The sequence below is a fragment of the Opisthorchis viverrini genome (genome assembly GCF_000715545.1).
Source record: "Opisthorchis viverrini unplaced genomic scaffold opera_v5_225, whole genome shotgun sequence".
In the NCBI taxonomy this organism is placed as follows: Eukaryota; Metazoa; Platyhelminthes; class Trematoda; order Opisthorchiida; family Opisthorchiidae; genus Opisthorchis; species Opisthorchis viverrini.
This window is the reverse complement of record NW_008751883.1, coordinates 250380-269304: the sequence shown is the minus strand read 5'-3', so window position 1 is coordinate 269304 and position 18925 is coordinate 250380. Positions and strand designations below refer to the sequence as shown.

The window sequence follows — 18925 nt, the reverse complement described above, 5'->3', positions numbered from 1 at the left end:
AACAAGTTGTGAAACAGTCCGACAGCGGCAGGGGGATTCTCCGGGGTACCACTCCATAAAGATTTATCGTCTCACTCGAAGGGATATATATATATATATATATATATTGAAACAGTACGCTTATGAGCGAGCACCGCGAGGTTGTGTGATAACTGTGGTCGTTCACTGGAATTCTTTATACTTCGGGCCATCCTTCATTTGATCTGGCGTGATTCACCGAACAAAAAGCCTTTTAAAGAATTTTTGTAATGTTCCGAAAACGGATGGTATCGTAAAGGATTGGAACGAAGATGTGCAGCTTGGAAAAATAGGGTGAAACAGATAGTCGTTGGTTTGGTCAACGCGGTGGACATTTGAATTACGAACGCGGCATCATCCACTTAGTTGAACTGGTCAGTTCATCGTCATTGATTGTGCAAAACCACTACATAGCTCAGTGAGCAAATCGGTTGCCACAGGGACAACGCTTTGCCAGGCTAATTCTAGATTCAGTGACCTTTTGCACGTGCCATTTAACGCGCCAATGGAGCCGAGTTTTGAAAAATACATTGAGACTTAATTATCACGACAGGCATACCTCTGGATATTTAGTTGATCCTTATGTGGACTACCTACAAAAGATGTGACTTGGTTGAACTAATCTAATTCAAATGTTCGTGCCGCTCAGTTCAGTTCATTTGCTTGATAGTTATGTCACGTGAGCATCCCCCAGCCCCATTTGTGAAGGCGTGACCTGAAGTGTGCACATTTCACTCGTGTCGGTTACAGTTCGACGCTAAACGCCACCACCACATTGTTATTTTCTCTCACCCGAGAAAAACGGCGCACCGGACCTCGGATTACACCGCTCTATTGTTTGGTCGCGATCGACACGCTCATCGACACGATCGATGAGACAACTCAACCGCTGACCATAACTAACTGATTGAAGAATGCGGTCTGGTACGATTTAAGGGGAGATGAAATCCACCGGTACATCCGTAGTTTATGTGAAGATTCTGCAGATAATCTAATCAATGCACCAGTACCATTGTTGAACGGTTCTCCTCAAGTTCCAAGAAAGACTATTCCAATCAAAGAGAGAGAGGTTACGATTGTGAATCTTGCAATCAGTAGTATTATGGTGTAGTATTATAAAATTAGTGTTATTGATATGATGGAAGTGGGATGGATCATTAGAATCATTGGTCATTATTTATTCACAAGTCAGCCACAATTTTGACGGGCGTAGCCACGAGCTTCAACGCCGTTTCTTACTGTGACCACTCCGTAGTAAACAATTCCGATGGAGACGGCTCTCTTGGATGAGAGTGGTCAGTAATCATACACGTATTTCAGCTGTTCAGCAAGAGATTCAACCAACATGAATCTTATTCTCTGAAAACGTTAACAAATTACGCCTATTTTACGGCGTCCCACAGTAAAACAAAATGTGCCTACCTTGAATCACTTACTTTCCTACATGGTTCTAAGCATACTGTATTTGGGTCTTACCCGAGCTGGGATAACCAGCCTCATTTCTGGCGATTTCTCGTTTCGCACTGACAACATCTTATTTTGTGTGTGTGTATGATCAGGGGCTTGCCCTTGTGAACAAACGTCAATTGTGATGATCGAACCAAGGTCATGTCTGCCATTATCGTTAGACCTTGATGACCCTGATAAAAGTAGTCAAGTGAGAAGAAGATTACAGTGATAAAGATGCTCGTTTGCATTCCCTTTCGGTTTTCACAGAAGACACACCTGAATCTCAGGCGGATCTTTCGTTAATAACCTTCATCCTCACTTGAGTGCGCTACACAAAGCAACCACACGTTTCAGTTCGTATGATATTCGAGATATTGTAATACATTGTATATACTTAACGCGCTACTCATAAGGTTGCTTAAAACGCTTCAACAACCCACAACAGGTTTCTTCCTTCTTGGGGCTCATCAGGTAGGCGCGGTCCCCGAGTTTCCGTCAACATTATGTTCTCCTTGAACCCAAACTACACGAAATTAGCAAAATCCACTCATTTGCATACCAATTCGGTTTCGACTGGAAACTCATCTGAATGCCAGCTAAATTCCCGTTCGTGACGTTCTTCTTCAATGATTTTGCTTTGCTTCATGGACTGAATCAAGACGAACTTGTCAGTTCGATTAAACCCACTACCGAGATCCGTGTCCGGCCGACATTTTAGGGAGCCAAGTATACTATAAACGAACACGGTCACGTCTTTAAGAGTACATGCGGGCGCGTTTTAGTACAATCCTACAGGTTGTGTCGTGATGTGGACTGATGGATATATCAACTAAACGAAACAGCGACACAACCATGTGAGTGAATGATGACGCTAGTGGTCCCTGGAAAGGTGTTAGATCCATGGAACTTGCAGTTTCCCTTCGTCATTCTGTAGTTAACGCTGCCACATGTTATGATGTCCATTGAGGAAATCACAGAATGTTTGTTGACGGTGCCGAATCCTTTCAGTTAGATGAAATATTTTCATCTCTAGGTGCCTGTGTTCGCCTATTCAATCGATTCTCCTTGTCGCGTCTGCCAAAGGGCAGTTTTCTACTTACTCAACACTCCCAGAACAGCCAGGATGTTCGTTTTAGCACTTACCGACCCAGAGTAGTAATTACGCAGTCTCGTGCACATCCGCCCAACTTCGGTGGTAAGATTTGTCTTGTTAACAGTTCACCTGAAGCTCACAGACCGGAGAGTGAAGCAAGAATGATCTCGGACGACAGGACTAGCCATCTGGTGTGCCGAGTTTCGTTATGCTCGCATTCGATTATCTCTGAACGCTGTGTGTGGTCGATTATTCGGAACGGTGCAGTGTGCTGCCGATAAGAACGTAAGAGATTCATTCAAGCTTTCATGCACTCTGATCTCACATGTTCTGGGTCCACATTCAAATGCGCACTAATTTTCCAGTTATCTTATTGACTACTGATGGAATAACAAATGGCTTGTAAGGACCTTTCCGAACATAGGTGCTTCTGGAATAATTTACCACGTTTAAGGGTCATCTAGTTAAAGCAACAACTGTGTAAGAAAAGTCATTTAGCAATAACCAACTGCTTGGTGCATCGCGTCGACAGACAAAAATTCTAAGATTCAATTGTCACTTCAATTTGTCTTTTAATCACTGTTCCAAAAGAAACCTGATGCATGTACAGGTGAAAACAGGACAAAGTATTTTACTGGAGACAGTCTCGTGTGACCCGCGAAATTTCATAATTTCATTACAATGCCACTTTCCCTTTCTCCAGTTGGGGGTTGCAGTTTTGGAATCTCTGAATGTGTTTTCTTGAGGGTTTGGATGCTGTTGCAAGACTGTTTCTCTTAGGTGTTTCCAAAATCGCCTAATCTAGTTCCTTATGCGCGCAGTAAGAAGTTCCCGGATAGGGTGTGTTGGTTTGAGAAGCACAAAACTACAGAGAACTGCTATCGCCTCCGTATGATTTACATCAAAGTTACAGGACCACGCACATCGCATTCCAACTGGATTAAGGCTATGGAATTCGGTTTGAAATACCTTGGAAAAGCACTACTTACCTTAGTCATCCAGGCACGGATCAACCTTTATGGTTGGGCGAACCATTCTTCCAACAGACTAGGTTCAGGCCTCTGGAATTTCGCCGGTCACACTCAAATTACGGATTTTACACTGTACGCGCTATGAGATCAAACGATGACCGTGAAAATAATCCAAGTAGAGCTAGACGTGTCCTCTTCGACTAAAGAGAAATAGCACACAAAGCACAGTTACCCATCTCTTAATGGCCAAGTCAGAACTGTATGAGTTAAAGAACAACCTAAATGTGTCCTTTAACTATTTTGTTTTGGTGTTATGCAAATGTGACCCAAGTGACCACTGGATTCAACGACACACCAGGCACAGAATCAAATTTCAGAACTGGAATTCGTAGATTATTAGAGGTTAAGTAACTCGGAAGTCTCAAACATAACCTGCCTGAATGTGCATCTTTCCTTTTGGATGAGCAGAAGGATGTCTGGTTATCGAACTTAAAGCTCGGATCCTGTCGGTGACTCACTGATACGATTAGTGGAATTGTCGGAAGCTAAGACAATCATCACGAAAGGTCACTAGTCAGTAACTGACCTTGTTATTCCGGTAACTAATACACTGATATTATGTGTCACATCCAGTTTGTCTGTCAAGGGAATGCTGTTTGATGTACTAACCTGTAGACAACGTTCACTGACCTGACAGTGTTCAGACTGAAGGAGGCTAAGAAACAGTGCAAAGATTTTGAGAATACAAGCTAGTTATCAGACCCTTGAGAAAGGCTGACCTCGATGGACGAGATGATAGACCAACTTGATCAGCAAACAAGCTGTGAGACTTCCAGAATTCCGACTGTGGAGCACCTGGTTACATGATCCAGTCTTCTTCGAATTCGCGCGACTTATAGAGGAATTCGATTGATCCGTATGGTCCCCTGAATAAGTGCTGAATAAAAAGTCGTGTAGATTCAACAAATTTCAATACGCAAATTTGTGGTAGCAACCAGAGTTGACATGAGTTTGGAGAGGTGCAAAGCTGATCCTAAAAAGGCACGGTGGACACAGTCACAGGGACGACAACAGAATCAACGTCCAACAACATTCGAGGAAGTCGAAACACTTCATTACAAGTCAGACAAACAAAACTCATGAACTTCAAAAGAAAATCATTTGTTCAAGACGATCTCTTCAGGGTCCTACATCTTTCTCCAAAGGAATAAAACTGTAAAACGTTTCAGATTTAATGCGTCACCATTAATGGTTTCCAAATTTCTTTCGCACGACAGTTTTCGGCGCAGAACCAGTCGGGATTTGATAAATGTTTCTGTGGTGGGTTGTCCGCGGCCAGTTGGAATACTTACCGTATTTACAGGCTTTCAGAATGACTGGATTCCTAATTACTGATATGGCACCTAGGTTTGTCTAAGCACTTGCTACGTATCAGGATGAAAAATGTAGGGACTCCTTTGTGCTGGGTGCAAAAGGGAAGGGGCTGTTCAGCATAGATTGGCACCACTTACAGGACGAACTCTCCACAAAAAACACAAATCTCCTCACACTACCGACAATCTACAAGTAGATCAGTGGTAAGATAAACTTCACCCGATGAGTGAAACTTCCATTTGAGAAATCGTTGCTCGAGGAGCCAGTAAACACGTGTGACTGCGTGATGTGGATCCCAATTGAAGGATGAGTGGCGCTATATCTTGTCTAAGTGCGAGTTATTCACACTGCTGATCATCCCCTCGTGGTTAAGTGTTCAAACTACCAGCCAGGAGGTCGTGAGTTCGAGACTGTCCACAGTTTCGCAAGATGCGCACTGCTGGTTTCGTCCCAATAAAGATGAAACGGCCGTGCAATGCTTCTCGGCTTTCCAGCATGGAGTGGCTTCACCTACAGAAGAAAATTTGCACAAACTTTCCAAATCTCCTCACACTACCAACATCTCATTATTTCTGTTGACAAAAGACTTTTCACAATGTTGATCTTACCGGTTTTATGTTTCCGGAGGCCCATTGAGTGTTGAAAAATCGGGTTAAGATGGGCGGAAGCCAGGGGACTACAGCCGTCTGAAGAGCCCCAAGCGCGGTAAAACCAGTGGCGGGCTTTCGTAGGCTTTCTCTGAACCTTATGAGTGGTGTCATATAAAATATTTGGCTTCGATTGAAGTTGTGTGAGTGAAAAGTCTGAGATAGTTTTGCCAAAAACGATATTGCTCTTCAATTTGTTTGTCAGCGACATGTGTGGGTGATGGGTGGGGCTGTAGTCCGGTTGCTGCCACGAACGGCACATAGAAAAAGGGATTTTGTTTTTTCACAAACCTAGCTCATCTGACAAAAGTGGTTTTGAGCTAGATGAGCATGTAAATATCATATCGGAAATTAGTGTCCTGGGCTCACCGAGATGCGCGATGTAAGCTGTGCAAATGCCATTCTGAGTTTGATACGTTCTCATGAAAGCTGATCCGCGACCCCGAAATAGAGAGCGTCATTTTAATCCATAGTCTTATTGCTACTTAACTGTAGTATTGCCTCCTTGTCTGGTCAGACGCGGATAACTGACGAGCGTCCACAAACAATCGAAAGAGAACCTGAGAGAATACTACTCATAAGGTCGCTGAGAACGCTTCCGGCTGCCCATGACTTGTTTCGCCCTTCTCAGAATTCACCATAGGCGTTATGATCGAATTTATTCACTCATTTCGGATGCCGTATGAACTGAAACATGAGGCAGCCTTTGTGCAGTACATTTAGTTGAAGAACATCATTGTTTCGCCCAGAATTCACCATAGGCGTTATGATCGAATTTATTCACTCATTTCGGATGCCGTATGAACTGAAACATGAGGCAGCCTTTGCTTTGTACATTTAGTTGAAGAACATCATAAGCGAGATTAGGCTGAGTATCAGCCAAGTCTCTTGTGGGAGCCAAATCGGTTCGCAGTTGAGTAGATCTGGCAACTCAAAGTGTTACCTTTCAGCAGTATAGTTATTGTGATATTTAGACAGCAACATAGACCACCCCTCCTGTTGAATAAACAAGCAGTAAAAACTTGTATGATTGTACTTTTACAAATCATCATGGTGGACACTAAACGGTTTATGGCTTCCACTCCCACGATCTATCTTCCGGAGAGTCTAACTGAAACGAGATTTGTGTGAATTCTACTCAACACTGAGGGTGCGAGCAGTCGTTTAGTCTTTGCACCAAGTACTAAGTCGGACGAACATTCGTTTTGAACTTCCCGTCATCCATAGGACCGTTGGCAACTGACCTGCGACCGGTCGAATATAACTGTCATGGTATTCGGTCCTGGAAGACATCTCGAAAATTCTCGAGATCTTCAAGCACAGTTGCTAAGTGAGTAAACAGATAAAGGGCTGCGTGTGAGATTTTATTTAACGTATAGTGTCTGTTGTTTGTGGAGTGTGATTTCGTAAAGTCCATTCAATTTCGACAGTCTTAGAATAAAAGGACGTTGATCGAATGCACTACACCAACACAACACTGGCTTTGAATTCATCCATCAAACTCAGCGTGACTGCTTGCTTCAACCAAGTATTAGGTTAAATTAGTACTCACAGTCTATATTCATCTAAAGTCTCACACCGTTGGCGTGAAAAATGGGGTTAAACGTATAAAATATCCTTGTCCCACCGGAACAAAAATCTACCACATGGACGAAACCAGCCGAGTGAATTCAGTCTATTCAGGCCACATCATACAACGGTCACATGTTCCCGGCCCACTACCAAAGTCGCCTGATCAGCTGACCGTTACCTCCGACACGTCTAGACGTCCAGGGTCACGGTTTAAACAGCTGATCATTTTTCTCACTGTAAATACGAATGCACTTTGGCACGGTTGTATCTGGTAGCATTAAGATGAGTTATCACAATATCAGTTCCGATTAAAGTCCACTGTACTGTCTGTTTTGCGGAACCTGAACAGACACAGGCATACAAACTAAGGAAACCGACCTTTACGCTCTGTAGGCAAGTAAGTGAGCTGTGTTGATGGCCACAATTAATGGTTTAAGTCTACCTGGTGCAGAAGGATGAGAACAGTAACTGTCATATCTGCTGATTCGTCAGTCTGAGGTATCTGCTGCTGACCCGCTCCAGTGCCTAGTGTCGGAGAGAAAAGACTCACAGAAGGGAACACAACAGCTGTATTCCGAACAAGCGAGTGAGTGAGAGAGCGAGAGCGAGTGCAAAAGTTACAACGGCCCCACGCTATTTAAAGGGGACTTTCTGACATTGATCCAGGCTGTCTGATAGGCGTTAGTGATCACCCATCAACATCTATCGTGCCTCTGTGAAAAGCCTGAACGCTGATCATATTCGGTCGTGCTTCTGTGGCGCAGAGAACACTCATCAGGTTTTACTGAATTGATCGAATGATTGACTGGCCTGGATGCTTGCCGGCTTTCCAGTTGAGCTTTTGGTGGAGCAGTAGGTTCCGGGCGTTCAGAAGTTGATTTCAGGAATCTGACCTTCCTGATAGTAACTCAGGGCATTAGGTGTGCATGCAGATGACCTCGAATATCTTCAGGTATAAATTATGTGGACTCATCAGAACAACGGAGATCGCAAATTTCATCCAATCTCTAGTTCACCGTAGTCCTTAGGTGTCAAAGCAAAACTTGGAAACTAGTCGCATAGCACAACATTAGAGATATTGTCTGAATGGGACCAGGTGAAAAATTAGTCACAGCCCCGATGTGGTAAAGATTTTATCATCAAACGACATCATTTGCGCGAAGACCATATATTCGATACTCCCTTCTTCTGACTGTAATATGTATAAAATGAACAAACTTGATTGAGATAGTAGCCAGGTGCTGATAAATTTACATCAGTAGTCTGTGTTCTTGATTGATAGAGTAGGTTTAAGACTGGAGAGCTGTATGAAGCCTAAAGTGATTATCAGAGCGCACAAGACGCCGCATGCAAGCGAATTCTTTCTGTACGTCACTTATGTGACATTAGACTTCGTTCTTCCGAAGTGTAGTATCTTCGCTTCTGCTACTGCAGAGTCAGCGTTAGGAAGATGGAATTAGGCAAAACTTTCGTACTGTGTAGTTATCTTCTCAGTGACATCACCAACATGTTATCGACCATGAACTTTCTAAATTGCCCGATAAAACTATTCGCACACGAGAAAACACCCTATAAATTCTTCCGACGATATTTGTCGTTTAGCGCTTTGATTGGTTGGTTATTCTAGGGGGGACGTAAGCGTGCCGCACAGAATGCAATATCGAGTGTATTTTGTAGTCTTTGCGCCAACAATTCAATAGTATTACATCATGTTTGAAAGAACGAGGATGGACAACTCTGTTTTTTTTGCCAGTTATGGTATGTTTCCGAGTATTGATTTAGATCTTTTTAGGTGGTTATTTTTTATTGGAAGTTGTTTTCAAATGTTCAACAAACCGGTACTTAACAACAATCTGTTTGACCTTCGGGAAAAGTGAGAGCGGGAGGTAAAGCCGTGATATTATGCATACTGACATATTTAATTGGGTTCATCCGGCGTCCTTGGTAGTAACAAGTAAAGAAAAATCAGTCACTCGAACTGTTCAACTTTGTATATGAAGCATGTATGTATGTGTGTGAGTGAGCTTCAGTTCCAATGTCTAGAATAGAAGGACAACTGGTGGAGACTTCTTGCATCGTATCACCAACGTACCTGACAAACTAGCCGATAGATTTTGGTATTTTGTAAAGAGTTGAATTTTCGAGTTGGAAATGCAAGCACTGGGCCATTTGGAGACGGTGACTCCATTCGTTTGTTTCCAACATGAATTGGAAACAGATATTGGCTGGGAAAATGTACAAGCGGCTGTTTCGACGTAGGCAAACACACTTCAGCTGTGTCTCTTCAAGCGGAATATCTGTAAGATTGGCACATGATTTGCACTTGTTTGAAATATGTACATATTTTGGACCAAAAATAGAACAATGCTTGCGTTTGACTTCAGTGGCTTGGATTGCTTCCACAGTGTCACACAACCGCTTAACTTTGCTTTGATGTGGTGAGTTATGCACTTTCAGAGAAACGGGATGCGTGTATTACCGTTTCATGAGAGTCTAACTAAAAAAAAGGAATACACTTGCACTTGGGATCGAAACGTTCGTGACATTTTGGTCTTCAGTTATCTCAGTAGTTTTAAAAAGTTGGAATTTCATCTTCCCCGCAAAAGTCGATTTCAAATTCCTTATTCCCATTGCTGTAGAATGACGAGGTCAGAGCCCGGCGAAGTTGCAATAAGCCGTGATCGTTTTTATATATAATTTGATATCGTCTAGGAGAGAGGATTGTTGCTTTTCGCCTTTAGCGATCAATACTGAGTTAATTATAACCCAGTCAAACTGAAACCTGTCAAGTTCTTCACCACATCTACACCTAAATTGTCTGTCTGGCAGCTTGTCGGTCGTCACCCAAGCGTACATCACAAGACTTAGTACCATGTGAAAGAAGTTTCTCGTATGATCTATCAAGGGTCACATCTGGGAAATTGTGTACATACCCATTAAAATCATTCCGCAGGTTGTTGTTCATATAATGATTTGCGTAGTACTGTTGTTCTGTCATATGTATGCGAATCAAAACATTCTAAGATATATTCAATGAAGTGCAGACCCGCCTGAAGGTCATCCAAAATATTCCGCTTCTTGTAGCAAACCTATTCTGAAGAAAGACGGAGTTGGTTTCAACGTTTTAAGTTGGTTTAGCGCCAAACGATTGATAGACCGTGAGATAACACGCATATCATGACGGCGTAATATCTGTGTGGGACCCACTCAACCCTGCACTGACGATGTCACCTCGATTGGTGAGTGATAGAGAGATAACACGCATATCATGACGGCGTAATATCTGTGTGGGACCCACTCAACCCTGCACTGACGATGTCACCTCGATTGGTTGGGAAACGTTTGCAATCCAACTGCCAAGCTCGGCGAACAGATCAACAACCAAATGCCTGGAGGTATTGAACTGTCCAAATGACCTATAGAATAAAGGGACGAACTTTAAATTCAGACACCTAAACTGACGCGAACATAATCACCCTCACTTATGTGGAGCATCACACGTTTCCAGGACAGTCCCCTATGGGACGAGGTCAACTCTATTGCTGGGCATCTAGCTGCGTTTCCCGTGAACATTGGTTTTACTTGTAATCGCTCATAGTGAAGACCGTGTGGTTGATAATACTTGCCTGGGAGGATGGGCCTATAAATTTCGGTCACCGGACTTGGGCGAAAGTTGTCCAGTGCAGTCCAGACTGAACGCACCATGGATTCCAAATGTTTCACACGTGACCTGATTTAAATCTAGCTGGATGCCCGAAAAGAACAGTTGTTTTATTGTGCACAACTACGACGGTACAATGCAGAAGGGCGTGTCCGTCCGGGGAAGGTTTTGCGGATGTAGGTGAATTTCGGTTGAGTTCATGATGTTTCTTCCCTTTCGTGTATCTTCTCCGTGCAGCACTGAATGCGCCGATACTGACAGACCACAACCTCCTATCCTATTGGTTCCTGTTACAGTGTATATTGTCGGTTTGTTTCACCGTTGGTTACCGATAGCTTCCTAGGTAACCGATAGACAAAATATTGTCGTAATACATATATTGCCAGCTGTCCATTTCCCATTGCTTAAAAAGCATCTGTTCCATCTGTTCCCAAAGAAGCTTAGTTTCCCGCTACTAACACTTGGTTAACACTTGCACCGTAGATTGTTTTATGAGATAACATTTTGATGACATTTTGCTAGCTGATGTCGGTTATGAGTGCTGGACGTGTTTTTTTACTATCATTTTGGAATGTTGGAACTAAACCTTACTCGTGGCCAAGTTGTATTGTGCTCATCTACTGACTGGAAGGTCGCGAGTGCAAACTATCCCAGAGGTTCGTGGTATGCACGCTCTTGGTGATTGCGAACAAGAATGATGCAGCTGTTCGGTTTTTCAGGACACAAAAAGTTCACCTGCCTAGTGAGATCTCATTTGAAATGAGTAATTATCAAGTCCTGTGGCATTGTATTTGCTAACCTTACCAGGAATACCGCCTCGAATTTTGTTCGCTCCACCCGGTAGCAAACAGCCATGATTACTGGATCAGTAGGCTTCAGCCATTTAGCAGAAGTGCCCCTTAAATTTCAACCTAACTTCATTTGTCTCATTGATAGTAGAGCCAGGAGATTTGTTTGGAATTCTGTCTTTAAACGAATCCAATCTCTGCTAACAAGCCTAGGAGTATTGTACAGCTATTTTTCATCCTTACTGTGAGCCATCAGCAGTGCGCATGTCACAAAAATTCGGTAGGGAATTTCCGAAACACGATCTCTCGGCTGGTGGTTCGAACAGTTCACCTTTCGTCTACGGGCGGCTGATCAGTAGTGTGACAATTTGACAACTTCATTGGTTCTAACCACAATCAAAATAAGCTGGCTCTTGTCCTTTACAATGTCATTCCTGCCGGCCATTTCCACCTTCGTTTATGCCTCTTTCACTTACGTCCTGGAGAAAAAGGCCAGACGTCATTCTTGAGTGCTAAGACATTTACTTTCGCCTGAGCAGGAACACCCACGGATAGATGTGGATATGAGTATCCGTAGGGTTAAACGTGTGTGTGTGTGTGAGAAAAAGGCCAGACGTCATTCTTGAGTGCTAAGACATTTACTTTCGCCTGAGCAGGAACACCCACGGATAGGTGTGGGATATGAGTTCCGTAGGGTTAAACGTGTGTGTGTGTGTTGTGTTGAACACTGGATCTTCAATTCATGGTGGCTGTAGTAACATTTCCGGCTATCACAGCTTGTATTATATCTCTATTCAAGTTTACTATCCTGTTTTGGAGAAACTGACAATGAGCAAGTCACTTTACTGATTTAATGGTAGTTTTTCCCCTACACCTAGTGACGTAGTATCAAGACAAAGCAGGAACCTGAAAAATAGATCGACTGTGCTACAAGGTGTTCAGCACATTCGGATATGAATCCAAGAGTGAAGTGTTCCGGAGGGCCTCTTCGTTGAGTCAACAGTGGCGATTGAATTATATGCACCACAAATAGCCACAAAGTATCAATGTTCAGGGTGTATACTTGAGGCCCAGTAGTACAAACCCCCAACGAGTTCACGACAATGTGATTACAATAGACTCCTTTCAATTACATTGTATTGTTGTTTGGAACGGGACTGAACGATCCAAAAGTAACATTACTCGAGGTTAGCGTCGTGAGACATCAACAGATAAGCAAGCCTTCCAGCCGAATCACTTTTCTTGTTGGAAAAACGCATTGCTGAAAATAACTGAATTATACCAGTGGTAATACCGAATGTTTGATGAGACATTGTCAGCACATCTACCAAAGGTTTGCAATGAAACTGTTAGGCTCGGTCAGCAACTTAGTCGTTACCCACACGATCTGAGCTGTCAATTCTGTCTTCTACCCCCTACACACATTCTTATATCGGAGACTTTGATTTGAATATCAGATGTGAAAGCATACGAGCAGGAATTAAAGTCTGACGAGCTTAAGCATGAACCAGAGTCGACAGTGTCCTTTGTGAAACCACTGACTGACTTGTTCGGGCTCAGGGAGGGACTGGTCAGTACACTGATAAGAGTTTGCGCGACTCGGATTCATGTCATCATAATCGTCATCACCACCACTGTCAACAGAGCCGGTGTAGAACACTAGTGGTTCGTTGCAGCGCCAAGCTGCCGAATTTTTCCAATTTCCAGTTTAGTCAGCCACCTATTTCTAGAGTTTCCCTGTAGCTTTCATCCACAAGGCTTGCACAGTGCTGCAGCTTTAATGAGCGAATCGGCAATACTAAACGATGGTAAATCAAACGACTCCAGTCACTACCTTGGCCAGTCAGTATGGGCCGTCATGTTCTTATTCTGCAGTTTTCCATCTGATAAAGTAAGAGGAGATCATGTACGTTTGGTTTGCGAAAAGTAGGTGATTATAAACGACAGATTCGGTTGGGTTCGGAGTCAAAATAAATTTGTATGCAAATGAGAGTATGTGGCGAGTTTTGTCCAATTTGGGTTCAAATGGAAACCGGGGTTAACGGAAACTTGAAGAATGAGCCACAAGGAGGCTGAAACCGATTGTGGGCTGCTGAAATGTTCTCAAGTTTCTTATGAGTAGTGTGAAGCGTCCACCAGTAATGGTCTGACATGATCCCTTCTTTATGAGGGTGACGAAATACGTTTCCAGCCATGAAAACTTGGCTAGGCCTAGTGATAAAACTATCATCCCAAATTACCCGAGCAGACCACTGTTTATTCCGCAATAGTTTATATTTTAAATGAGCCATGTCAAACTACCATACAATCACCTGAAAACATGACTTTTTCAAACTAATTGCATGCATGTGTCCATTGTTCCTTTTTGGTTATAGGTCTACCTATTGATTCTGCAGTAGTCCAACTATAAAAGGAAACTCGGTCTTGACAGCGTTTCCAAGTAGAAAACAGTTTACACAGACTGCAGTTTAAACATTAGGCCTTCTATGGTTGCAAGCTATCGTTGAAACCAGATAAGTTTGTCGTTCAGTCCATCTGCGATGTGAATCATCGCTGCACCCAGTACATTTACCAGTAAACGTGTAGGAGTAGATGTGAGACTCGAGATCCACAGCATGACCACAAGGCATGAGCAAACAAGCCCTTGTACGGGTGACTAACAATATCACCTGTGATTTCACTTGATAGACAGAGCAAACTGGATAGAATACTGCTCATCCGATAAAAATGATATCATGTTTGTGACTAGAAACAGTTTGTTTTGTATTCGGTTTGTGAACTGATGGAATTTTCTTCTCCTTCACCGACAACAACCAAGCTGAATAACACTAACCAATGTAGGTCCTCACACATTGGAATGACACAGTTAAAAACAAAAAAAGCATATCAACTTACCACACAGTAGACGTATGTGCCAAGGCGAAAGAGAGAGTTCACGTGAAGAATTGTCTCTTCCAGCAAGTAGAATGAAAGATCGCCCCACGTAGAGAAATGTGTGAACAATCTAGCGTAGCTCAATAACCTTTTCGGGTGATTTGCATTCAAACGAAATCCGTGAAATCCGTATGCAACCGTATAGATAACCACGTTTTCTTGCCAACGGCTTCATTTTAAGCCAAACCTTCAGTTGGAATTTAAAAGTAGATCACGCGCCCTCAGAAGATGCACCATATATACACCACCATCCGGTTAGATTCAAGCAACAGCGATACAGCAGCTTAGCTTAGTTCCCAATTTATGAGTAGCGTTTCAGCCCGACAAAAACAAGGACAGATTCTTGATCCATAAACAACTTGAAAACATGCGTTCAAAACAAGGAGAGGAATATACGATTACCGTTTACCTGATAAGGAATTTGTTGACTTCTTTTGGACTGAATTTTCAAGAAGAGCATAAAATATAACCAAAGAACACGAACGATCCTGCTTTGTTCTGCTCCTTCTAAATTCATTTAATAGGATTCAAACTGTTTGAAATTTGCGTAGATCGCCCGCCTTACTGGAATTCGTCTAATTGATAGTTCCGATCAAATTAGGCATTCTTTGGAAGTCTTTAATGTCCAACCAGCAGTTACGGAACCTATTAGTACTACGTCCGGTGGCCACTGAAGACTGGAACATCCGACTCAACTTTACGCTGTTGGAATTCTGAAAACCTTGGCTTTCTGATTTCCAAAAAAAGTTTGGGTCTACAGAGCTCACTGGTGGGGCTGCCGTTCTTTGGTTGTTTTTGAATTGCAAAGACGTATGTTGAAGTCGATTTGAAGCCAAAGGCCAGAACTTGGGCCTGCAGTAACATCATCCTTGCATGCACCATAAATCAGTTACTTATTCACCAAGTGGGGCACCAAGAAGCAATCAAAGCAAGTGCACAGCTCATGAGGGAGTAGATTTCATATTTGCAGCCTTCAGGTCAGTATTGATCCTGCTAGATTGTCCACTGCAATCAGTCAATTTGGCGCAAACGTTTGATGTATTTATCAAGTCAAAACTCAGAATATATCATGCTCTCCCTGATGACCAGCTTGGTGAACTTAAAAATCATACGGTCAGTCGGACCGTGGAACAAACTGTCTGCAACCAGTGTTTATCGGCTGTACCTGGTCGACTGAAGTTTCTCGATGATACAGTCAATGAAATTTGAGATCCTCAGTATGTATCTAAGTCATTCTATTCATAATACATACTTCTCGGAAGCAGGCAAAATAGCAGTGTGCTACACACGATGAAGTCAAAAAGTAAAAACTGAATGACAGTTGGAACAAGTGAAAATCTAATCTGGCTGTACACTTCTTCCATTCTAATCAGGCATCTTCACCTGACGAAAAGGCCTTCGTTGAAGCGACACGCGACTTGGGCGTGGTCTATCATGGTGTGGATGAGTCCGGAATACATGTAAGTTCCTGTCATATGATTGTACAGTTACCTTCTTTTCTTTTTCTGCTCGTTCCGCTTCTGTTTTATGCACCAAAGCGACCGTAGACCGTCAAAGAGAATTGGACGGTGGATTTCCAAAGTGACAGGACTCAATGCCGGTTAGCCAAAAAATATACTCAGTTGAGGGTGATTAATGAATCAACAAAAAGCCTGACGAACAAATTAATTCAGCAAGAATGAGTCCTTTGCAGAAGATGTGGTTAACTTTCCGTAGAGCAGCGAATATGCCAATCTTCCAATCTTGTAAATAAAGACCGTCTTTAGCAGAAAGCCGAGAAGCACCATACAGCTGCCTCATCATTACTGAGAATCGTCAGTAGTACGCATGCCACAAAATTCAAGGGTGCTTCGGAACCCTCGACCTCCATCACACAGGCGACTGATTAGCAGTGTGATTAGTTCGCACAAAGACAGGGTACAGCGCCGCTCAAACTTCAGTCACACTAACCACATCAATTAGTCGCGTGTGTTGACTGGTTCCTCGAGTGACAACTTGTCAGATGGAACTTAGGCTAGTGTGAATTTTTTCCACCTTCTTTTCCGCCAGAGGTTGTTGATAGTGAAGGGGAATTTCAAGTTAATCTAGTGCCCCAACATGTAAGCAAACTAGTGGGAATAGGACACGTCAAGAGGTCTTCCTACGTAAGGAGATAAGCACACAGAAATGAACCCCACAGAGTTGAAAATGCAGACTTTCTGGCAGAATCACATGTGAATGTTTGGTCCAAACGGTCAGTCATCACCACGTTGATTGTCGTACATATTTCGAACGTCCACCTCTCATGTCAACAGATCATACAATACGTAGTTATGCCATATCCTACAAGAAAACTGGTGACAGTTCTCAACTTGCATTTAAGACTGACGACGGAATGGAGCAGGAGCAAGAAGCAAACAACACTAAGTGACCACCTACATAGGCTCGGATCCTGTTCCCAATATCCGTCTATCTCCTCACTGCCCGTAATTCTTGGCACAGTTATTAGGTTTTAAAATTGCTCAAATAAATAAATAAACATGGTACACAGTGAAATATATCCTACAGGAAAAGAGCGCCAAGTTGTCTAGGTGTGGTGTTCTTTCTGCGCCCTAAACATCGTGGTTTCGTGAAGTTTTACCCTAGTTCAGACAACAGTGATCGAACTCCCGGAGAGTATAAATGATCCGTTTTACGTCCCAATCACATGGAAGCGCAAACAGTGTCTCTTCTCTTCACTACCAAATGTTTTCCCTCTTTTTCAAGTCCTGGTTAAAAAACTGGTGTTGTTTATTCAGCAGTGAGTTGTGGAATATTGTGGAAGTCACTCTAGGGGCTTTCAGACGTGTTGATCGACCAAATTTACTTTTTACGGGCGACATCAATAGTGGCACTCTAGCTCCCAAAATTCTTTTGCACTCGAATGTCAACAAAACAAAATTCAAGGAATTCGTTCCTAACGTTCCTCGTTGTGAAACCGTGAATCAAAAATTTGCAACTTCAGTCGGGAAAAGTACAATAACCAGCTGTAAAACCATAACTGGCAGAATGGCTCATTACTTTTTACTCTGGTTGAGAACGTCGTTAGTTTGAACTTTTCAATAGAAATGTGAGTGATCTTTGTCGAGCAATACGTAAACCGCATCGGGGAAAACTTGTAGCTTTCAAGATTGTGAAGCTAGTTTTAGGAATATCCATAATTTTGCAGTTTTTTACGACCTCTTATGGGATGAAACGTCATGCTTTATTTTTCCAGAGATGTATCTTTTTACGCTGTTCACCCAAGCTTAAGCTGAGAGTGCTTCCATGCGGAAACATCATTGTTAGTACTGGACAAAAAACTTAGGTCAGTAGATGACGCGTGATTTAATTTTCTTGCTGATGGATTCTGCCATTTATTCTTCGTTCTCAAGTGACCTGAAGTTAAATAAAGTAAAAATATATAAATCATTGCGCTGTAGCATCCTTCCAGTGCCTAGCTACCATGCGACCCAAAGGAAGCACGAGGGCTGGGATACTGCCAGGGTGCCCAAACCCCAAAAGGGGAAGTCGAAAGGCAGAGGTCGGGTTCGAACCATGGAACTTCTGGTCAGTAAATTCACGCTCTAACTACCTGAGCCATCTTGCCCCCATTAACTCGATGTGTCTAAGCCCAAATTGGCTGAGCAGACAGCGAAGCGAGTCAGCATTTGGATAGCTCATTTTCAAGCCCACTTGGTTACCTGGAAATTGATTGTGTCCGGATTAGCTGCACACACATATTGTGTGGGAATGAAAAACCTACAAGAGAACACTAGGATAATCAGCCAAAGAGTATCTGGTACACACATATTGTTTGGGAGTGAAAAACCTACAAGAGAACACTAGGATAATCAGCCAAAGAGTATCTGGCCATCTGATCTAAAACGCTGTCATCGTTGCGTGGCCACAGCATTACTCGATGGCATTTGAACTCCAGCTATACAAAATCTCACAACTTCCTTAGGTGAACTGACCTAGTTACGTTCTCAGATCCTCTACCTGCAAATCTACCTCAGTTTCCATCCTAAAGTTTCAGACAATCATATGTATTCCTAGTTTCTTCACATCCTGTTTGATAATGAAATTCCCTATGCCACTCAGTCGATAGCTGCGGGTGTGAATACTGCTCGCCAGGGGATGACTGGGTTAGAATTGCACTGTCTGCTTTTATTCGTTTCTTCATAATGAACCTTTCGAATCAATTGTTTGTACGGTAGCAAAGCATCAAAGTTGAACGATGGTGTTTCTTCCGTTGATGGAGATGGTGATGGTAACTCACCACAGTTTTCTGGTTCCAACACTTACCTCTGAATGCTTGAAAAGTTTTTTGGCTCTTTCGAAAATTTGTGGCCTCTGTTCTTGTTTAATACTTCCTTTGAGTAGCCTTAGCCACATGGTTTGACAGCAAACAAGACACT

At 42.8% G+C, this 18925-nt stretch overlaps 1 protein-coding gene across 1 annotated transcript in view; it reads left to right on the top strand.

The window, feature by feature from the left end:
- T265_08584 (hypothetical protein) overlaps positions 1–18925 on the top strand; it is a gene marked incomplete at both ends in the record, with an annotated part of 96123 nt that overhangs the window by 36491 nt on the left and 40707 nt on the right. The window contains one exon of the mRNA XM_009174436.1: positions 15881–15967. Coding sequence (XP_009172700.1) covers positions 15881–15967 — 87 coding nt within the window. The remainder of the gene's footprint in view (positions 1–15880; positions 15968–18925) is intronic.